The sequence below is a fragment of the Bos grunniens genome, chromosome 21 (assembly GCF_055505025.1).
Source record: "Bos grunniens cultivar Pamir isolate PY7600 chromosome 21, Bosgru_T2T1.0, whole genome shotgun sequence".
NCBI lineage: Eukaryota > Metazoa > Chordata > Mammalia > Artiodactyla > Bovidae > Bos > Bos grunniens.
The window spans coordinates 65126812-65148905 of record NC_141185.1 but is presented as its reverse complement, the minus strand read 5'-3'; the positions used below and the strand labels follow the sequence as shown (position 1 = coordinate 65148905).

At 42.5% G+C, this 22094-nt stretch overlaps 1 protein-coding gene across 4 annotated transcripts in view; it reads left to right on the top strand.

The window, feature by feature from the left end:
- Nucleotides 1-22094, top strand: part of CHSY1 (chondroitin sulfate synthase 1) — an 89941-nt gene that overhangs the window by 15612 nt on the left and 52235 nt on the right. For all 4 annotated transcript variants that reach the window (XM_086364898.1, XM_086364901.1, XM_086364900.1 and 1 more), the window contains exon 2: nucleotides 163-658. In XM_086364898.1, coding sequence (XP_086221024.1) covers nucleotides 163-658 — 496 coding nt within the window. The remainder of the gene's footprint in view (nucleotides 1-162; nucleotides 659-22094) is intronic.

Sequence of the window (22094 nt, the reverse complement as noted above, 5' to 3'; positions counted from 1 at the left end):
ACCCGGTAGTGTGGGCTTCTGTTAAGGAGAAGCAAGCATATCAAGTAGCTTTTTATCATCCTTTTGAATGTACAGTGATTCAACATGAGTCGATATGGGAATTTATAGAAATGGGAAGCTTGGAATGAACTGTTCTCTCACTGATGTTTACTTTAATTCCAGGACGTGGTCCAAGACAATTCCTGGGAAAGTTGAATTCTTCTCTAGTGAGGGTTCAGACACGTCGATCTCGATCCCAGTAGTACCACTGCGGGGCGTGGATGACTCCTACCCACCCCAGAAGAAGTCTTTCATGATGCTCAAGTACATGCATGACCACTACTTGGACAAATACGAATGGTTTATGAGAGCAGATGATGATGTTTACATCAAAGGAGACCGTCTGGAGAGTTTTCTGAGGAGTTTGAACAGCAGTGAACCCCTCTTTCTTGGGCAGACGGGACTGGGCACCACGGAAGAAATGGGGAAGCTTGCTCTGGAACCTGGCGAGAACTTCTGTATGGGGGGGCCTGGTGTGATCATGAGCCGAGAAGTTCTCCGGAGAATGGTCCCACACATCGGCAAGTGCCTCCGGGAAATGTATACGACCCACGAGGACGTCGAGGTGGGAAGGTGCGTCCGAAGGTTTGCGGGGGTGCAGTGCGTCTGGTCTTACGAGGTAAGAAAAAGAAGAAAAGCTGTTGATTTTGTCGTTAGTTCTGGACCACCATAGGAAACCGTGATAATGTCCTTAACGCTTAACAATTGGTACTAAGTTATTATATATTTTTACCTTAGTTCTTTTGAGTTCTCTCTCATTACCTTTTCTCTTAGCTTTTAAATTTTCCTTCGTACTCTGGTCCTGAAATTTTAGTTAATGATGGCGTTTGGGACCCAAAGAAAAGGGTTAATACAGGTCACGGTGATACTTTCATGATTTTCCCGAAGATTCATTTACTCTGACTTCTGATTCTGCAGATGTGATTTGCAAGAGTGGCCTTTTTCTTCCAAAGGCCTGACGCCTCTCATCTGGTCATGCTGACCGCATAGTTTAGAGACTTACATGTTTTGAATTCATAAAATGAGTAATAATGTAAAACAACCGACAGTATTTGGGTTTGCATTTATTTTAAACCTTGACTTTCTTACAGTTACTAAGATCTGGAAGTTTGCAATACAGTTTTCCTTTCAGAATAGGCAGTTTATGAGTTATATTGATACATAAGTGCAATTTTTTGAAGGAAACCTACTTGGAGATGTTTTCTTTTTAATAGTTCTGGAGAATATGAGTTAGCTTTTGACTTTTCTGTGTTTATTGGCAGATGTTCACCTCTTGCCTGCAGTTGCAGGATGTGATATTAGTCAGAATGGAAAAAATTATTTAGGTTGTGTTGTGTTTAGATGGATAAACTACTGATAGTTGTGAGGCACAGAGGGGATTGCTAGACCTTTGCCCAAGAAAAAGAAACGCAGCTTCAGATGTAAACTGTTAGCCTGTCTTCAGAGTTAATTTTCTAAAGTGCTTATGTGAAGAAATGGTGTTCTTGCCTGTACTTGTCTTTTCCCTGGACTTCTTTTGAAATGTCTCCTAATCATACTGTTTCTTTTGTTTGAACTTTTAGCTAAGTGGACACTTTCAAGTATACAGGCAGCAGCCTTCCTGCAGTTTCCAAATACAAAAGATGCCTTTTGAATCAGAATGCCATCTGAGTGAACCCTGTCATCTCTGTCTCTTCCCGTGCCCCTCCATCCACCAGCTCTTGCTCCCTGGATTGAGGGGAGGTTCTGTTTTCACAGATTTTTGCTGCTAGGAAAGCTATTTGGGAATTTCGTGGAGTTTTAAACAAAATACAGCTACTGTATTCTTGCATTTTCCTCATGCTTAATTAAGTAGTTTTAACTTGAACATGTTTCATCATGTTTAAAATGTGTAATGCCCTCTGTGTTTTGGAGTGGTTTATACTGCCCCTGAACGCTGAGGCGCTAGCCTCCTTGCTAGAAATGTCGAGGATAGGCCCGCCTTTGAGGTGCGTGCCAAGTCACTCCCGTCCTGTGTGACTCTCTGCGACCCTACGGGCTGTAGTGCACCAGGCTCCTCTCTTCATGAGGTTCTCCAGGCAAGAGTACCAGAGTGGGTTGCTATGCCCTCCTCCAGGGGACCTTCCCAGCGCAGGCATTGAACTGTCTCCTGCGTTGGTGGGCGGGTTCTTGACCGCTAACACCGCCTGTTAAGCAAGCCCGTCTCAGTGTTGTCGCACTGTTAGACCTTACACGCTGCTAGGTAGGCACCAACGCTCAGTGGACTGAGTTATCAAGAACTTAGACCTAACATTAATGCCGAGATAGAGGGAGGAAGTATTATCCTGAGGTTGTAGGACTTGGGAGCCAGTTTGAGGGGCTATTTTTCTTTTCACGATGTGAGCGCCAAAGTTTTGTAAGGCCTGAAGTGAGGGTGCTGGAATCATCCCATCTGTATACTTGGAACTGCTGGTTAGACTTCATGGGTCTGGTAAATGACCTTATTAAAAAAAGGGCCTGGTTGGGGAGGAAGCTCCCTTCACTGCTTGTGTGACCCGTCACTGCTTGTGTGACCGTGTCCCTGCCCAGGAGCTCCTGAGTCACCTTGGATGCAGGCCCCACTCCTCTGCATTTCTCTAAAGCCTGATGACAGTTTTTTCTAGATACTGCTGGCTTGGCCTCCACAAGACTTATACCAGATGACTTTCCTTCTGTGGGAGAATATCTTTTACCTGGGCCTTCCCCAGAGGCTCAGAGGTAGGGAATCTACCTGCCAGTGCAGGAAACTTGCCTTAGATCCCTGGGTTGGAAAGATCCCCTGGAGGAGGAAACAGCAACCCGCTCCAGTATCCTTGCCTGGGAAATCCCACGGACAGAGGAGCCTGGCGGGCCACAGTCCATGGGGTCCAAAGAGTCGGACCTGACTGAGCAGCTGAACGACAGCAGCAGTCTTTTACTGCAGTGAAGCTTGTCTTTTCACTGTAAATATGGGATTTCTAATATATGCAAGTTATGAATTTAAGTGTAGTCTAATTCATCATTCTTTCTCTGTGTGGTTTGTGCTTTTTTTTATGTCTTAAGAAGTTCTTCCCTTCCTTGGGTCACAGGAACTTTATATATATATTTCTTTGTAAATTTAATTTTCACGTAGAGTTTTTCACTGTCATTTTTAAGAACTCTATTGAGGCATTCACCACTTTGTTAGACTTTTGATTTCTTTTCTCTTTCCCTTTATGTAGGGCTTTAAGCAGTTCTAACCTGAAAAGTCATTAGAATTTATTATTATGTTCACCATAATCCCCTCATGTGGATGAGGAACTTTTATTAAACTTTCTGTAAAATCTAGCTTCTCTGTTAAGGCTCACATTATGAGAAATTATTGAGGTGGAGTCTTATATTAAAGACAGCTATGTTAAGCTTTGGATCTTGGAAGGTACTGTTATAAACGTAGCCAGAAGGTTTTTTTTTTTCCTTTTTGCAAGTCCCAAGTAACGCCTTGGGATTACACTTACATAATTAAAGTGGCTCCTCAGAAGCAACTGTCATAAGCAAAATTCAGATTCATTTCTACACTTGTTTTGACTTTTTTTTTTTGCCATGCCATGCAGCACATGGGGATCTTAGTTCCCTGATTGAACTTGTGACCCCCTGCATTTGAAGCGTGAAGTCTTAACCACTGTACCACCAGAGAAGTCCCTGTTTTGTCTATTAATAGTGGCTGATTCTTAATACATGACTTTAAAAACTTTATTTGGCAGTCATTTTAATTTTATAGGAACATTACAGGAATTAAAAAAAAAAATGCAAGCCTACACTCAGTGTAACCTGTTAGTGTTTTATCCATTTGTGCCATCATTTGCTTGTATTCCCACTTGCCCCCCCTTTCCTTCCAGTACAGAGACATAGACATACTCAGCCACCATTTAAGGGTAGCTTTCTTTGTGGCCCTTTACTTTAAACAGTGTCAGTGTATTTTGACTACAAATATACAAATTCTCTTACACCACCACAGTACAGCTTAAGTAAATGAAACATAATGTCTGTAGACTCAGTAAAGCCCCAGCAACATCTCCTCCTTCTCCATTACAGCCTCCATCCTGGGGTCAGGCATTACATTTGATTGTCATGTCTCTTTAATCTGGGGTGTTTGCATAGCCTCTTTCTTTGTTTTTCACGACCTTGGCATTTTTAAAACATGATTTTCATATTGAAAATAAGTGACTTAAATATAGTAAACCATTAGATGGTTTTTAGTAATGCTCTTCAAGGTTTGTTAAAACCTCCCATGAGAGCACCTCTCAGCACAGTGTGGGCCTTGAGACTGTTAATGCTGGTCAGAAAGTCAGGAGGAGCTCGCAAGCCTGATTCTCCCTTGTCACATAGGATCAGTATCACTACCTCACATTCTTTTCTTAAGAAACATTATTGAACAGTTCGAAACAGTTAATTTATTTAGGCAAATATATGACATATTATACCACACACTACTCTTTTAATAGGAGGGACAAAAACGAAAGTTGAGCCAAGTAACCCATGCATCTTCATTTCTTACTGAAGTGTATTTATGCCTCTGGAAAAGTGCACAGATCATACCTAAGTGCAGAGCTCAGTGGGTTTTGGCAAACTGGACACAGCTGGGTAACCAGCATTCAGATCTTTCTTGTATGATTTTAACTCAGTGTTGGACTAATAATGAATGTGTTTGGGGTAGAAAATAATCATTACCAGTGAAAGTCAGTAACAGGAATAGATACAGCAACTTAAAGTGAAAGTCGCTCAGTCGTGTCCGACTCTTTGCGACCCCATGGACTATACAGTTCATGGAATTCTCCAGGCCAGAATACTGGAGTAGCTTTTCCCTTCTCCAGGGGATCTTCCCAACCCAGGGATCAAACCCAGGTCTCCTGCATTGCAGGCGAATTCTTTACCAGCTGAGCCACAAGGGAAGCCCATTTTTAGCAACTTAAAGATCTTTTTAATAGTTAATGCTGTCACGTGGTTCAAAATTCGTACGGGCAAAGGGCTTACAAAGATAAGTCCTCCCACCATTATCTCCAGCCACTGGGTTCCCCCGAAAGTCAGTCACCGTGGTCCACCTTTACAGTTGCACTCTATGCATTGTTTCTTGTTTTTCAGGCCCTAAGTCATTTCTGACTCACGACCCCATGGACTGCAGCATGCCAGGCTCCTCTGTCCTGTATATAAGCAGTTACGTTTGTGTATCTTCCCCCTTTTTATACAGATGGCAGCATGCTTTACATACTATGCCCATCTTGCTAGTCTACACTTATATGGATTGGAAGATTTTCAATTTGATACAGAAAGAGTGTTACCGTTTTCATGGCATTCAGGCTATTTCTAGTTTTTTCCAGCCGTGTTTCTAACCAGTGATGCGTCCTAATGTTTCCCAGTCTTTTACATCATGGCACACGGCAGCTGCCTCCAGAGGGCTCCTGCTACCCCAGTCCTTAACGCTCTACCCGCCCCGTCCAGACCCAAAAGGGTGGTTATTTGGCACATCCTGAACTGTTTGGGGATACATCAGTACACCAAGTGGAGAAGGCAATGGCACCCCACTCCAGTACTCTTGCCTGGCAAATCCCACGGACGGGGGAGCCTGGTGGGCTGCAGTCCAAGGGGTCGCTAAGGGTCGGACATGACTGAGCAACTTCACTTTCACTGTTCACTTGCATGCATTGGAGAAGGAAATGGCAACCCACTCCAGTGTTCTTGCCTGGAGAATCCCAGGGACGGGGGAGCCTGGTGGGCTGCCCCGCACAGAGGTTGAACATGACTGAAGCGACTTAGCAGCAGCAGCAGCAGTATACCAAGACCATCAGTGGTGATGTCTGAGTTAACTGGTAAGTGTTTGTTAAGGGAAATTGGTAGGAAATTGCCAAAGAAGGATGAAAGAAAAATGGCCTTTTTCTGTCTCAGAGACTTTAGTTAAGGAGATAAAAATATATATGTTCATGAAATAGTTGGAAAAAACTTAGAAGTGTTCAACCTTGTGATGCTGATTTTAAAAATATAAAACAGGGAAAGGTAAGATCTATTCAGTTCAGTCTTTCAGTCATGTCTGACTTTTTGCGCAGCACGCCAGGCCTCCCTGTCCATCACCAACTCCTGGAGTCCACCCAAACCCATGTCCATCGAGTTGGTGATGCCATCCAACCATCTCATCCTCTGTCGTCCCCTTCTCCTCCTGCCCTCAATCTTTCCCAGCATCAGGGTCTTTGCAAATGAGTCAGCTCTTCACATCAGGTGGCCAAAGTATTGGAGTTCAGCTTCAACATCAGTCCTTCCAATGAACACCCAGGACTGATTTCCTTTAGGATGGACTGGTTTGATCTCCTTGCAGTCCAAGGGACTCTCAAGAGTCTTCTCCAACACCACAGTTCAAAAGCATCGATTCTTCGGTGCCATACGTGACCACTGGAAAAACCATAGCCTCGTCGGTAAGATCTATGACGTTCTTTTTTTAGAAAGGCGTATCACCAAGGGAGATTGGAGTTTAGAGCAAAATACATGAAAAGAGAAGTTCTTCTGTGTTAGTCTGACTGGTTTTTAAAGGAATATTGAACATCCTTACGTCAGAAGTCTGAGTTTTTTTCCTTTAATGACAGAAGAAATAATATTTCTTAATGCTAATTGTTGTAGAGCTGGTTTGTGTTATATGGGGATGCCTTCCTCGTTCCTTTAGGCTGCCCCTTAACCTTTCCTGCCCAAGACCCAGGCAGGCTTCTACAGGCTAGATGCTCAAATACTGAGCACTAGTGTGCCTGCTTCTTCAAGGCAGAACCCCTGTGGTCTTCTACTGAGTCTTTTTCTTTTGTTCTGGCAGTTTGGTGGTTCACTTTCCAAGCCCTAATAGATTACCTTCTAATCTGTGAGCACCTACGGTATAAGGACTGTGTCAGTTGTAAGTGGGAAGGGCATGAAAGGAAGTGAAAAATAAAAGAAAATGCAGCTATGACCTGCACAATAGTCTTGAGACCAAATATTATCTTACTGATTTCTTTCTAGTTTCATTCAATATGGTTGGAAAACATACTTTGTATTTCCAGTTTTTAAAAATTGCTAAATCTTTTTTATGGTGTCACATGTGGTATACCCTGGAGAATGTTCCACATGCACTGGAGAAAAATGTGTATTCTGCTCTTGTTGTGTGGGCTGTTGTCTGTTAAATCTAGTTGGTTTTTATGTTGATCAAGTCTGTTTCTGTCTTTGTCTGGCTAGTTTTTCTGTCCATAACTGAAAGTCAGATATTGAAATCTCCAATATTATTGTTGAATTGTCTATATTTCTCCCTTTTATTATGTCAGTTTTTGCCTAATACATTTTGGGCCTCTCTTGTTATGTGCAGTTATGTTTCAGTTCAGTTCAGTTGCTCAGTCGTGTCCGACTCTCTGCGACCCCATGAATCGCAGCATTTATGTTTATAACTCTTATATTTTCACAATGAATGACTCCTTTTATCAGTATAAAATTTCTTCTTTTATCTTTAGTAACAATTTTTGTCTTGGTTCAGTCCCTCAGTTGGTTCCAACTCTTCTTGATACCATGGACTACAGCACGTGAGGCTTCCCTGTCCATCACCAGCTCCCGGAGTTTGCTCAAACTCAAGTCCATCGAGTTAGTCATGTCATCGAACCATCTCATCATTTGTTGTTCCTTTCTCCTGCTGCCTTCAATCTTTTGAGCATCAGGGTCTTTTAAAATGAGTCAGGTCTACATATTACGTGGCCAGAGTTTTAGAGCTTCACCGTCAGTCCTTCCAATGAATATTCAGGACTGATTTCCTTTAGGATTGACTGGTTTGATCTCCTTGCACTCCAAGGGACTCTCAGGAGTCTTCTGTAGCACCACAGTTCAAAAGCATCAATTCTTTGGTGCTCAGCTTTCGTCGCAGTCCAACTCTCACATCCATATATGACTACTGGAAAAACCATAGCTTTGACTAGACGGACCTCTGTCGGCAAAGTAATGCCTCTGCTTTTTAATATGCTGTCTAGGTTGGTCATAACTTTCCTTCCAAGGAGTAAGCATCTTTTAATTTCATGGCTGCAGTCACCATCTGCACTGATTTTGGAGCCCCAAAAAATAAAGTCTGTCACTGTTTCCATTGTTTCCCCATCTGTTTGACATGAAGTGATGGGACCAGATGCCATGATCTTAGTTTTCAGAATGTTGAGTTTTAAGCCAACTTTTTCACTCTCCTCTTTCACTTTCATCAAGAGGCTCCTTAGTTCTTCACTTTCTACCATAAGGATGGTATCATCTGTGTGTCAGAGGTTATTGATATTTCTCCCGGGCGATCCTGATTCCAGCTTGTGCTTCATCCAGCCCTGCATTTTGCGTGATGTACTCTGCATATAAGTTAAATAAGCAGGGTGACCATATACAGCCTTGATGTACTCCTTTCCCAATTTGGAACAAATCATGTTCCATGTCTGGTTCTACCTGTTGTTTCTTGACCTGCATGCAGATTTCTCAGGAGGCAAGGAAGGTGGTCTAGTATTCCTATCTTTTGAAGAATTTTCCACAGTTTGTTATAATCCACAATAAAGAAGTAGATGTTTTTCTGGAACTCCCTTGCTTTTTCAGTGATCCAGTGGATGTTGGCAATTTGATCTCTCATTTCTCTGCCTTTTCTAAATCCAGCTTGAACATTTGGAAGTTCATAGTTCACATACTGTTGAAGTCTGAGTTGGAGAATTTTGAGCATTATTTTGCTAGCGTGTAAAATGAGTGCAATTATGCTGTGGTTTGAGCATTCTTTGGCATTGCCTTTCTTTGGGATTGGAATGAAAACTGACGTTTTCCAGACCCATGGCTCCTGCTGAGTTTTCCCAATTTGCTGGCATATTGAGTGTAGCACTTTAACAGCATCATTTTTTATCATTTGAGATAGCTCAACTGGAGTTTCATCACCTCCGCTAGCTTTGTTTGTAGTGATGCTTCCTAAGGCCCACTTGACTTCACATTCCAGGATGTCTGGCTTTAGGTGAGTGATCACATCATTGTGGTTATCCAGGTCATGATGACCTTTTTTGTATAGTTCTTCCATGTATTGTTGCCACCTCTTCTTAATATCTTCTGCTTCTGTTAGGTTCATACCATTTCTGTCTTTTATTGTGGCCCATCTTTGCATGAAATGTTCCCTTGGTATCTTTAATTTTTTTGAAGAGATCTCTAGTCTTTCCCTTTCTATTGTTTTCCTCTATTCCTTTGCATTGATCACTGAGGAAGGCTTTATTATCTCTCCTTGCTGTTCTTTGGAACTCTGCATCGAAATGGGTGTATCTTTCCTTTTCTCCTTTGCCTTTCACTTCTCTTCTTTTCTCAGCTATCTATCTGTAAGGCCTCCTCAGACAACCATTCTGCCTTTTGGCATTTTTTTTTCTTGGGGATGGTCTTGATCACTGCCTCCTGTACAATGTCACGAACCTCCGTCCGTAGTTCTTCAAGCGCTCTATCAGATCTAATCCCTTGAATCTATTTCTCATTTCTGCTGTATAATCAAGGGATTTGATTTAGGTCATACCTTCATGGTCTAGTGGTTTTCCCTACTTTCTTCAACTTAAGTCTGAATTTGGCAATAAGGAGTTCATGATCTAAGCCACAGTCAGCTTCTGGTCTTGTTTTTGCTGACTTTATAGAGCTTCTTCATCTTTGGCTGCAAAAAACATATCAGTCTGATTTCGGTATTGACCATCTGGTGATGTCCATGTGTAGAGTTTTCTCTTGTGTTGTTGTAAGAGGGTGTTTGCTATGACCACTGCATTCTCTTGGCAAAATGGTCAGCCTTTGCCCTGCTTCATTTTGTACTCCAAGGTCAGATTTGCCTGTTACTCCAGGTATCTTTTGATTTCCAACTTTTGGATTACAGTCCTTTACGATGAAAAGGACATGTTTTGGGGATGTTAGTTGTAGTTCTTCATATAACCGTTCAACTTCAGCTTCATCAGCATTGCTGGTTGGGGCATAGACTTGGATTACTGTGATATTGAATGATTTGCCTTGTAAACGAACAGAGATCATTTTGTCATTTTTGAAGTTGCATCCAAGTACTGCATTTTGGACTCTTTTGTTGACTTTGAGGGCCACTCCATTTATTCTAAGGGTTTCTTGCCCACAGTAGTAGATACAATTGTCATCTGAATTAAATTCAGCCATTCCAGTCCATTTTACTTCACTGATTCCTAAAATGTGAATGTTCACTCTTGCCATCTCCTCTTTGACCACTTCCAATTTACCTTGATTCGTGGACCTAACATTCTAGGACTAACATTCCTAAGCCATATTGCTCTTTACAGCATCAGACTTTACTTCCATCACCAGTCACATCCACAGCTGGGCGTTGTTTTTGCTTTGGCTCCATCTCTCCATTCTTTCTAGAGTTATTTCTCCACTCTTCTCCAGTAGCATATTTGGCACCTACCAACCTGGGGAGTTCATCTTTCAGAGTCATATCTTTTTGCCTTTTCATACTGTTCTTGGGATTCTCAAAGCAAAAATACTGAAGTGGTTTACCATTCCCTTCTCCTGTGGACCACATTTTGTCAGAGCTCTCCACTGTGACCCATCCGTCTTGGGTAGCCCTACAAGGCATGGCTTGTAGTTTCACTGAGTTAGACAGTGCTGTCGTCCATGTGATCAGTTTGATTAGTTTTCTGTTTTTGTGGTTTTCATTCTGTCTGCCCTCTGATGGAGAAGGATTAGAGGCTTATGGGAGAGGTTCCTGATGGGAGAGACTGACTGAGGGGGAAACTGGGTCTTGTTCTGATGGGTGGGCCATGCTCAGTAGATCTTTAATCCAATTTTCTGTTGATGGGCTGTGTTCCCTCCCTGTTGTTTGACCTGAGACTAAACTATGGTGGAGGTGATGAAGATAGGGCAACCTCCTTCCAAAGATCCTGTGGAGGCCCTGCCGCAGTCAGTGCCCCCAGCCCGAAGCAGGCCCCCACCAACCCATGCCTCCACCAGAGACTCCTGGACACTCACGCGCAAGTCTCTTATGGGCTCACTGCCCCTTTCTCCTGGGTCCTGGTGTGCACAAGGTTTTGTTTGTGCCCTCCAAGAGTCTACTTCCCCAGTCCTGTGGAAGTTCTGTAATCAAAACCCATTGGCCTCCAAGTCAAATTCCCTGGGGGTTCTCAGTCCCTTTGCCAGATCCCCAGGTTGGGAAATCTGTTGTGTGTCCTAGAATTTATTTGGTATAATTGTTCTGCAGTTTGTGGGTCATCTGCTCAGTGGCTCTATGGTCGCGTTAGTGGCGACCTCCTCCAAAAGGGCTTATGCCACGTGCTGTGACCCAGGTCTGCACCCAGAGCCCCTGCCCCTGCGGCAGGCCACTGCTGACCTGTACCTCCGTAGGAGACACTCAAACACTCAAAGGCAGGTCTGGCTCAGTCTCTGTGAGGTCTCTGGGTCCTGGTGTGCACAAGATTTTGTTTGTCCTCTGAGCATCTCTGGTGGGTATGGGGTTTGATTCTAAATGCGAGTTTGCCCTTCCTTCCATCTTGCGGGGGCTTCTCCATTGCCCTTTGTGGGGTATCTTTTTTTGGTGGGATCCAACATTCTCCTGTCAAAGGTTGTTAAGCAGCGAGTTGTAATTTTGGAGTAAGATGAGCGCAGGTCCTTCTACTCCACCATCTAAAAGTCTGTCTTATCTGATGTTAGTATAACCACTCCATCTCTTTTGCATGGTACCTTTTGTTCCATCCTTGCTCTTTCATCCTGTTTGAGTCTTTGACTCTAAAGTATATCTCCTTTATGGTTAGCCAACGGAAGGATAGGGGGAAGGGGTGGTTAGAGAGTTTGGGATTGGACATGGACAGATATAGACAGACTACTCTATTTTAAATGGATAACTGACAGGGACTACTACATAGCACACAGAACTCTGCTCAGTGTTACATGGCAGCCTGGATGGAAGGGGAGTTTTCCGGGAGGATGGATACTTATGTATGTATGGCTGAGTCCCTTTGCTGTACACCTGGAACTATCACAACAGTGTTAATTGGCTAGACCCCATACAAAATAAAAGTTTAAAAAAACAGAGTGTATCTAGTAGAAACCATATAGTTAGATCATTTTTTAACACATTTTGCCATTCTGCTTTTTGATTGAAGTGTTTAACCTCTTTATATTTAATATTACTGATACAGTGAACTACTGCACAATTGCACACATCTCACACACTATCAAAGTAATGCTCAAAATTCTCTAAGCCAGGCTTCAACAGTACGTGAACTGTGAACTTCCAGATGTTAAAACCAGATTTAGAAAAGTCAGAGGAACCAGAAATCAGATTGTCAACATCCTTTGGATCATTGAAAAAGCAAGAGAGTTCAGAAGAACATCTGCTTCTGCTTTATTGACTACGCCAAAGCTTTTGACTGTGTGAATCACAACAAACTGTGGAAAATTTTTAAAGAGATGGGAATACCAGAGCACCTGACCTGCCTCCTGAGAAATCAGTATGCAGGTCAAGAAGCAACAGTTAAAACTGGACATGGAACAACAGACTGGTTCCAAATCGGAAAAGGAGTACATGAAAGCTGTAAATGGTCACCCTGCTTATTTAACTTATATGCAGAGTACATCATGTGAAATGCTGGGCTGGATGAAGTACAAGCTGGAATCAAGATTGCCAGGAGAAATATCAGTAACCTTAGAGATTCAGATAACACCACCCTTATGGCAGAAAGTGAAAAAGAATAAAGAACCTTTTGAGTGAAGGTGAAAGAGGAGAGTGAAAAAGTTGGCTTAAAGCTCAACATTCAGAAAACTAAGATCATGGCATCTGGTCCCATCACTTCATGGGAAATAGATGGGGAAACAACAGAAACAGTGACACTATTTTGGGGGGCTCTAAAACACTGCAGATGGTGACTGCAGCCATGAAATTAAAAGATGCTTGCTCCTTGGAAGAAAAGTTACGACCAACCTAGACAGCATATTAAAAAGCAAAGACATTACTTTGCCAACAAAGGTCCATCTAGTCAAGGCTATGATTTTTCCAGTAGTCATGTATGGATGTGAGAGTTGGACTATAAAGAAAGCTGAGCCCTGAAGAACTGATGCTTTTGAACTGTGATGTTGAAGAAGACTCTTGAGAGCCCCTTGAGCTGCAAAGAGATCCAACCAGTCAATCCTAAAGGAAATCAGTCCTGAATATTCATTGGAAGGACTGATGCTGAGGCATTGAAACTCCAATACTTTGGCCACCTGATGCGAAGAGCTGACTCATTTGAAAAGACCCTGATGCTGGGAAAGATCGAAGGCGGGAGGAGACGGGGACAACAGAGGATGAGATGGTTGGATGGCATCAGCAACTCAATGGACGTGAGTTTGAGTAAACTCCGGGAGTTGGAGATGGACAGGGAGTCCTGGCGTGCTGCAGTCCATGGAGTTGCAAAGAGTCAGACACGACTGAGTGACTGAACTGACTGAACTGAGGATTTATGTCTCTCATTTTGCTATGTTTTTTATATGTCATGTCTTTTTTTTGTTCCTCCTTGCCACTTTCTTTTGTGTTAAATACACATTTTCTATACATTTTCACTCTTGTCATTTCTTTTTTTATTTTTTGTTATTTTTTTAGAAGTCACTCTGAGTGTTAAAATTAACGTATTAACTGATAAAAACCTTGATCAAATTAATTCCAGCTTAATAGCAGTAATATACAAAATCTTTGCTTCTGTATACCTAATTCTCCCCTCAGTCCTTCATGCTGTTATTATATGGAAATTATATATCTCTGTATAATTATGTATGCCCACTGAGGTGCATTTATAATTATTGCTTTATGCAGTTGTCTTTTAAATCACGATAAAGAAAGAAAGACTTAGAATTTTAAAAAATGCACTTATAGTATTTTTTGTATTTAGCTATATGGTTACTCTTAGTGGACTTCTTATTCGTGTGTATCTGTGTTACTGCCCAGTATCTCTCCATTTCGGTGTGAAAGACTTCAGTATTCCTTGGGGTGGTTCGGGCAGAGTGCCGGGTGCTGCCGCAGTGGGAGGCCCATGCGCCACCACGAAGAAGAGCCCCGCTCAGTGCCGCTGGAGAGAGCCCGCACCCAGCACAACCGAAAACAAAAAAGACGTTCTTACAAGTGCGGTCTCCTCGGGCACCACTGGGCAGGTCGGGTGACAATGGTTCTCTGGGAACGGGACTGCGAAGGATGTGCAGCCCCATCCTGCCTCCTTCCATGGCTGCCATGCCGCTGGTTTTCACCGTGACGGTGAGCTAGTGATTTTCAAATTTAACACATTGCTAGGACTCTGGGAAGGGAAATAGGGCAAGTAATAATGTCACAAAACCCAATGTTCTTACCAAAATTTCAGTTATTCTTGTAGAAATGCTTCCTGAATTACTGCAGACCTTTGACTAATATTCAGAGTCCTGAAAAAAGTGTCTGAAAAAATTTGGGGGGCATATGTCTTTGTGACGGCTTCCAAGGTGGCACGAGTGTGAAGAGCCTGCCTGCTCGTGCAGGAGTGGTGAGAGATGCAGGTTCAGTCCCTGAGTCCTGAAGATCCCCTGGAGGAGGGCATGGCAACCCAGTCCAGTGTTCTTGCCGGGGAAATCCCATGGACAGAGGAGCCTTGCAGGCTGTGGTCCACGGTGTAACAGAGTCGACATGACTGAAGCGACTTAGCATGCATGTACCCAGGTGGCTCAGTGGTAAAGAATCTGCCTGCAAATGCAGGAGATGTGGGTTCAGGAGATCCCCAGATCAGGAAGATCCTCTGGAGGAGAAAATGGCAACCCACTCCAGTATCCTTGCCAGGAAAATCCCAGGGAGAGGAGTCTGGTGGGCTACAGTTGATGGGGTCACAAAGAGTCAGACACGACTAAACAACTAACACTTTGTAATAACAGTGTTTTCTTGGAATCTCTGTTTTCTTTTATAATTTTGAGAATACTGTTCTGATGGAACAAATCACAGTTTACCTGAAATGAAGAAGTCCATTGCTTTGGACCTGCAATTATCTTTGTGGCAAGATGAAACCTCCTATAGGTACTTAAACACTTCTGAAACGGTTTCAGTGTTTGATATAGCAGAGTCTTGTGGTTGTGAGGTGTGGGTCTAAGGCAAATAGATACGTCTTCATGAGGTTCATATTTGGTAGGAGTGTGTTAAAGGTATTCTAGGCTTTATATCAGAGAAGGCAGTGGCACCCCACTCCAGCACTCTTGCCTGGAAAATCCCATGGATGGAGGAGCCTGGTGGGCCGCAGTCCATGAGGTTGCTAAGAGTCGGACAAGACTCAGCGACTTCTTTCACTTTTCACTTTCATACATTGGAGAAGGAAATGGCAACCCACTCCAGTGTTCTTGCCTGTAGAATCCCAGGGACGAGGGAGCCTGGGGGCTGCCGTCTATGGGGTCGCACAGAGTTGGACACGACTGAAGCCACTTAGCAGCAGCAGCAGCAGCAGCAGCAGGCTTTATATATTAACCACCTTTCTTACTGGGAACTCATAACAAGGCATATTTAACTTAATGTTCAGTTGACAGGAAAGGGCTCCTAGCAACATTATCAGGAGATGGGCTCCATGCATCCTTTTCTTTATCTTACAGTACAGCAGAAGAGCATTTCCTGTATAGTTGAGAAGATTGAGATCATAAAGGTCATCACCCCAATTCTTGTAATAAACTGACAGTCTATCTTCTAAATTATCTCAGTATTCAAAGTGCTTTACAAGCCATTGTAAAATGAGCTGTGAAACTTACTATCACCATGTGAAAATGGACTAATCTATGCGAAAAATGCTTCATTACCTAATACTACTAATAATAAGCCATCAGTAAACCAGAGCAAATAGTGTGAACCACACAGGAAAATGTGGCGGGCCTGTGGAACAGTTAGGATGAGGCAAGATGACTTGGGGGACAGTGTGGAGGGGGCTTTCCCGGTCTGGGCCACCACCTTCTCTGAAGATGGCTGGGTCTCCGGACTGTTGGGAGCAGTTAGGAAGCTGTCTTGTCACGTCCGGGTGAGGTCTCCGGGTGGCAACAGCAAAGGTTTCTAAAGCTGTCAATTCCGGGAATCTCCCCGGTCACCCCACTCCCATTGCCCGTGCCCCCGCCATTTCTCGTGTTTGTTCTCTGCATCTGTGTTTCTGTTCCTGCCACACTAGCAGGTTCCTCTGTACCACTTTGGGGGGCTTCCCTGGTGGCTCCGACAGTAAAGCATCCGCCTACAATGCAGGGGACCTGGGTTCTTTCCTGGATCAGGAAGATCCCCTGGAGGAGGGAATGGCTATCCTCTCCAGGATTCTTGCCTGGAGAATCCCATGGACAGAGGAGCCTGGCGGGTTGTAGTTCATGCGATCACAAAGAGTCCCACATATATGTGTTAATATATGATATTTGGGGTTTTTTTCTGACTTACTTCACTTTGTATGATAGATTCTAGATCCATCCAAATCTCCACAGATGACCCAATTTCATTTATTTTTCTGGTTGAGTAATATTCCAGTGAACATTGGGTTACATGTGTCTTTTTGAATTATGGTTTTCTCAGGGTATATGCCTAGCAGCAGGATTGCTGGATCATATGGTAGTTCTGTTTTTAGTTTTTTAAGAAACCTTCATAGTGTTTTCCACAGTGGCTGTATCCATTTACATTCCCCCCAACAGTCCAAGAGGGTTCCTTTCTCTCCACACCCTCTCCAGCATTTGTTGTTTGTGGATTTTTTGATGATGGCCATTCTGGTTGGTGTGAGGTGTTAACTTCATGGTAGTTTTGATTTGCATTTCTCTAATAATGACCGACGTTGAACATCTTTTTTCATGTGCCTCTTGGCCATCTGTATGTCTTCTTCAGTGAAACGTATATTTAGGTCTTCTGCTCACTTTCTGGTTGGGCTGTTTGTTTGTTTGTTTTACATTAAGCTGCATTACCTGTTTGTATATTTTGGAAATTAATCCTTTGTCCACTACTTTGAAAATATTTTCTCCCATTTTGTGGGTTATTATCTCCTCATACGGTTATGGTTTCCTCTGCTGTGCAAAAACTTTTGAGTTTAATTAGATTCCATTGCTTATTTTTGTTTTTATTTTCATTAATCTAGGAGATGGGTCATAAAAGACCTTGCTGTGATTTATGTCAAAGAGTGTTTTTCCTATGTGTTCCTCTAAAAGTTCCATAGTGTCCAGTCTTCCCTTTAGGTCTTTAATCTATCTTGAGCTTATTTTTGTGTATGGAGTTAGGTAGTGCCCTAGTTTCATTCTTTTACATGTAGTTGTCCAGTTTTCCCATCTCCCTGTATTGAAGAGTTTGTCTTTTCTTCATTATATATTCTTGCCTCCTTTGTCAGATTAAGTGACTGTTGGTGTGTGGGTTTATCTCTGGGCTTTCTAACCTGTACTGTCATCTGTATTTCTGTTTTTGTGCCAGTACCATACTGTTGATTACTGTAGCTTTGTGTTATAATCTGATGCTGGGGAGCCTGGTTCCTCCAGCTTTGTTTTTCTTTCTCAAGATTGCTTTGGTTATTCAGTGTCTTTTGTGTTTCCATACAAATTTTAAGATTTTTTTGTTCTAATTCTGTCGAAACTGGTGTTGTTGATTTAATAGGAATTGCATTGAGCCTGTAGATTGCTTTGGATAATGTGGTAATTTTCAAAATGTTGATTCTTCCAATCCAGGAGCATGGCATATCTCTCCATCTGTTTGTGGCCTCTTTGATTTCTTTCAGTGTTTTATAGATTTCTGAGTACAGGTCTTTGGCCTCGTTAGGTAGATTTAGTCCTAGGTATTTTACTCATTTTGTTGCAGTGGTAAGTGGTAATTACATTGCTTGTCTGTAAACCGTGTGATTTCTCTATAGATCTTAGGATCAACGCATCTGGGTTGTAGGTTTTTCCCTTTCATCGCTTTAAACGTGTCCTGCCACTCCTTTCTGGCCTGCTGAGTTTCTACTGAAAAATCAGCTGACAGCCTTACTGGGATTCCTTTGTATATTGTTTGTTGCTTTTCTCTTGCTGCCTATAATATTTTTCTTTGAATTTAATTTTTGTTAGTTTGATTAAAGTGTGTCTTGATGTGTTTCTCCTAGAGTTTATCCTATATGGGACTCTCTGCACTTCCTGAAAGTGAGTAGCTATTTCCTTTCTGATGTTAGGGAAATTTTCAACTATAATCTCTCAAAATATTTCCTTAAAGCCGGTTTTTTTTGTTTTATTCTTGTAGGACCCCTATAATTTGAATATTGATACGTTTAATGTTGTCCCAGAGATCTCTGAGAGTGTCCTCCGTTCTTGTCTCTTTATTCTGCTCCTTGGTAGTTATTCCCACCATTCTGTCTTCCAGCTCACTTATTTGCCCTTCTGCATCAGTTATTCTACTGTTGGTTCCTCCTAGTGTTTTTCATTTCAGGTTTTATGTTGTTCATCTCTCTTTGTTCTTTAGTTCTTCGAGGTCCTTGTTAAACATTTCTTGTATTTTCTCAATTCTTGCCTCCATTCTGTTCCAAGATTTTGTATCATTTTTACTGTCATTACTCTGAACTCTATTTGAGGTAGGTTGCCTGTTTGCTCTTCATTTATTTGGTCTTGTTGGTTTTTACCTTGCTCCTTTGTCTGTAGCATACTTCTTGGTTGTCTCTCTTTTTTGATGGGTTAGGGTTGTTTGCCATGACGTTTCTAACACTGGCGTTTGCAGCCAGTTTGGTACAGCCAGGTCTCGGTACCTAGATGGGACCTCACTCTGATTAATATTCCAGGGGGTTTGAGATTCTGTTAGCTCAGTGGTTTGGACTTGGCATCCTCACCACAGGAGCTCAAGCCTGACCCCCAGCCTGGGGACCAAGATCCTACAAGCTGCATGATGTGGCAAAAGAAAAGAAAGGACAGTACAATAACAAAAGAATAGAAAACAAAATAAAGTTGTAAAACTTAAAAATATATTAGGAAAAGTAAAAATGTAAGTGAAGCAACTACAGCAAGGTAAAACAGACGAACAGCAGAAAAAAGGAAAAGGGGGCAGGGGAAACAAGCCAGAAGTAACCTAGCAATAACAAAGTGTAAGGAGTAAAAGTGAAAAAAATTATTAGAAATAAAAACATAAATGAAACAACAAGGTAAAACAGAACCACAACCCCAAAAAAGAAAGGCCAGAAAGGCCTTTGCTGTAGGGGATCTTAGAGTAGCTGAGAAAAGAAGAGAAATGAAAGGCAAAGGAGAAAAGGAAATGTATACTCATCTGAATGCAGAGTTCCAAAGAATAGTAAGGAGAGGTAAGAAAGCCTTCTTAAGTGAACAATGCAAAGAAATAGAGGAAAGCAATAGAATGGGAAAGACTAGAGATCTCTTCAAGAAAATTAGATACCAAGAGAACATTTCATGCAAAGATGAGTACAGTAAAGGACAGAAATGGTATGAACCTAACAGAAGCAGAAGATACTAAGATGAGATGGCAAGAATACATAGAAGAGCTATACAAAAAAAGATCTTAATGACCTGGATAACCATGATGGTGTGGTCACTCTCCTAGAGCCAGACATCCTGGAGTGTGAACTCAAGTGGGCCTTAGGAATCATTACTAAGAACAAAGCTAGTGGAGGTGATGGAATTCTAGTTGGGCTATTTCAAATCCTTAAAAAATGATGCTGTTAAAGTGTTGGACTCGTATGCCAGCAAATTTAGAAAACTCAGCAGTGGCCACAGGACTGGAAAAACTCAGTTTTCATTCCAATCCCAAAGAAGGACAATTGCAGAGAGTACTCAAACTACCACACAACTGTGTTCATTTCACATGCTAGCAAGGTAACGTTCAAAATCCAAGCTAGGCTTCAATAATATGTTAATCGTGAACTTCCAGATGTTCAAGCTGGATTTAGAAAAGGCAGAGGAACCAGAGATCAAATTGCCAGCATTCATTGGTTCAGAAAAAGCAACAGAATTCCAGAAAAACAATCTACTTCTGCTTCGTTGACTATGCTAAATCCTTTGTGTGGATCACAACAAACTGGAAAATTCATTAAGTGATAGGTATACCAGACCACTTTACCTGCCTCCTGAGAAGCATGTATGCAGGTAGGTCAAGAAGCAACAGTTAGAACGGGACATGGAACAATTCACTGGACTGGTTCAAAATTGGGAAAGGGATACCTCAAGGGGGTATATTGTCACCCTTGCTCATTTAACTTATATGCAGAGGACATCATGTGAAATGCCAGGCTGGATGAAGCACAAGCTGGAATCAAGATTGCCAGGAGAAATATCAATAACCTCAGATATGTAGATGACACCACCCTAATGGCAGAAAGTGAAGAGGAACTGAAGAGCCTTTTGATGAAAGTGAAAGAGGAGAGTGAAAAAAAAAAAAAAAGCCAGCTTAAGACTCAAAATTCAAAAAATGAAGATTGTGATATCTGGTCCCATCATTTCATGGCAAATAGATGGGGAAACAGTGACAGACTTTATTTTCTTGGGCTCCATAATCACTGCAGATGGTGACTGCAGCTGTGAAATTAAAAGACACTTGTTCCTTGGAAGAAAGCTATGAAGAACCTAGACAGCATATTTAAAAGCAGAGACATCACTTTGCCAACAAAGGTCCAAATAGTCAAAGCTATGGTTTTTCCATTAATCATGTATGGATGTGAGAGTTGGGCCATAAAGAAGGCTGAGTGCCGGAAAATTGATACTTTCAAACTGTGGTGCTAGAGAAACTCTTCTTGGTCCCTTGGACAGCAAGGAGATCAAACCCGTCAATCCTCAATGAAGTCAACCCTGAATATTCACTGGAAGGACTGATGCTGAGGCTGAAGCTCCGGTACTTGTGCCACCTGATAGGAAGCACCGACTCATTGGAAAGACCCTGATGCTGGTAAAGATTGAAGGCAGGAGGAGAAGGGGACAACAGAGGATGAGATGGTTGGATGGCATCACCGACTCAATAGACATGAGTTTGAGTAAGCTCTGGGAGTTAGTGATGAACAGGGGGGCCTCACATGCTGCAGTCCATGGGGTCACAAAGAGTCAGACATGACTGAGAGACTGAACTGACTTAGAAGGTGGAGATTAGGCAACTCAGGACTTAGGTATAGGCAGGGTTTAGAATGTGTTTGGGGCGTAGACTCAGGACCCACAGGGCCAAAGAGGGCCTCAGAGGGTGAAGATTAGGTCCAAGACCTCAGCAGGCTCCCCGGGACCCAAGTGGGAAGAGGAGACACTGACCAAGTTCCTCTGCTGTCTTCTGCCCTCCCAAGGGTCTTCCCCTCACCACTGGTACCCTCCGTGCTGGTGGGCCCCTCTTGGGGTGGACACCCCTCCCCAGCTGCCCCTCAGGGGCACAGGTCCCCTCCCTGGCCTCCCCACCCACATCCTACCCAGTGGCTCTGGGGTCCCCCCATCCCATTAGGTGCCTGTGCTTCACAGCCAGTGCCTGGGAGGCGCCCGAGTCATGCAGAGATGGGAAGTCCGCATCCTCCTAGTCTTCCACCATCTTCTGTTAATTGTTTTCCTTTTTCATGTTTAAGAACTATCAATGCCATTTATTTACCCTTAAAACATTTCTCCTGAGCCAGTAAGTTTTGAAACTGAGTAGAGACCTAGTTGTTTTGATTAATTGGCATCATCTCCTTTAACCCCTGTGGAGAGCTTTGCCCTGGGTAGTGGAGAGCACGGAAGAGGAGTTTAGACTTTGGCCTTTCCAGTAAGGAAATTACAGTCCAGTTGGTAGGGAAGCCAAACTTGGCACACAATATCCTCTCATCATTTATGTTTGGCAGGCTTATGGTTTATATATATATATATATATTTTTTTTTTTCCCTTTCTTCCCTTTTCTAAGCCATGTTAATTGCGGTCTGACAGATAAAAAAGTCAGTGACGATGAGTGCTGGTCAGCAGTAAATCCTGAGTAAATGCATCTCTGTTAGATGCAGTGATGAAAATAAAGAACTTTTGGGCAGAGATTAAATGGACAAACACTTTAAAGCTACAAGTCAGTGATATTTTAAAATAGCATTATTTGTCTCTGCAATTTTTGATTTCACAAATATCTATGTGTTCTGGTTATAAATCTTTCTCAAGGCTCAAGCTTGCTTCTTCTTTTTTTTTTCCCCCT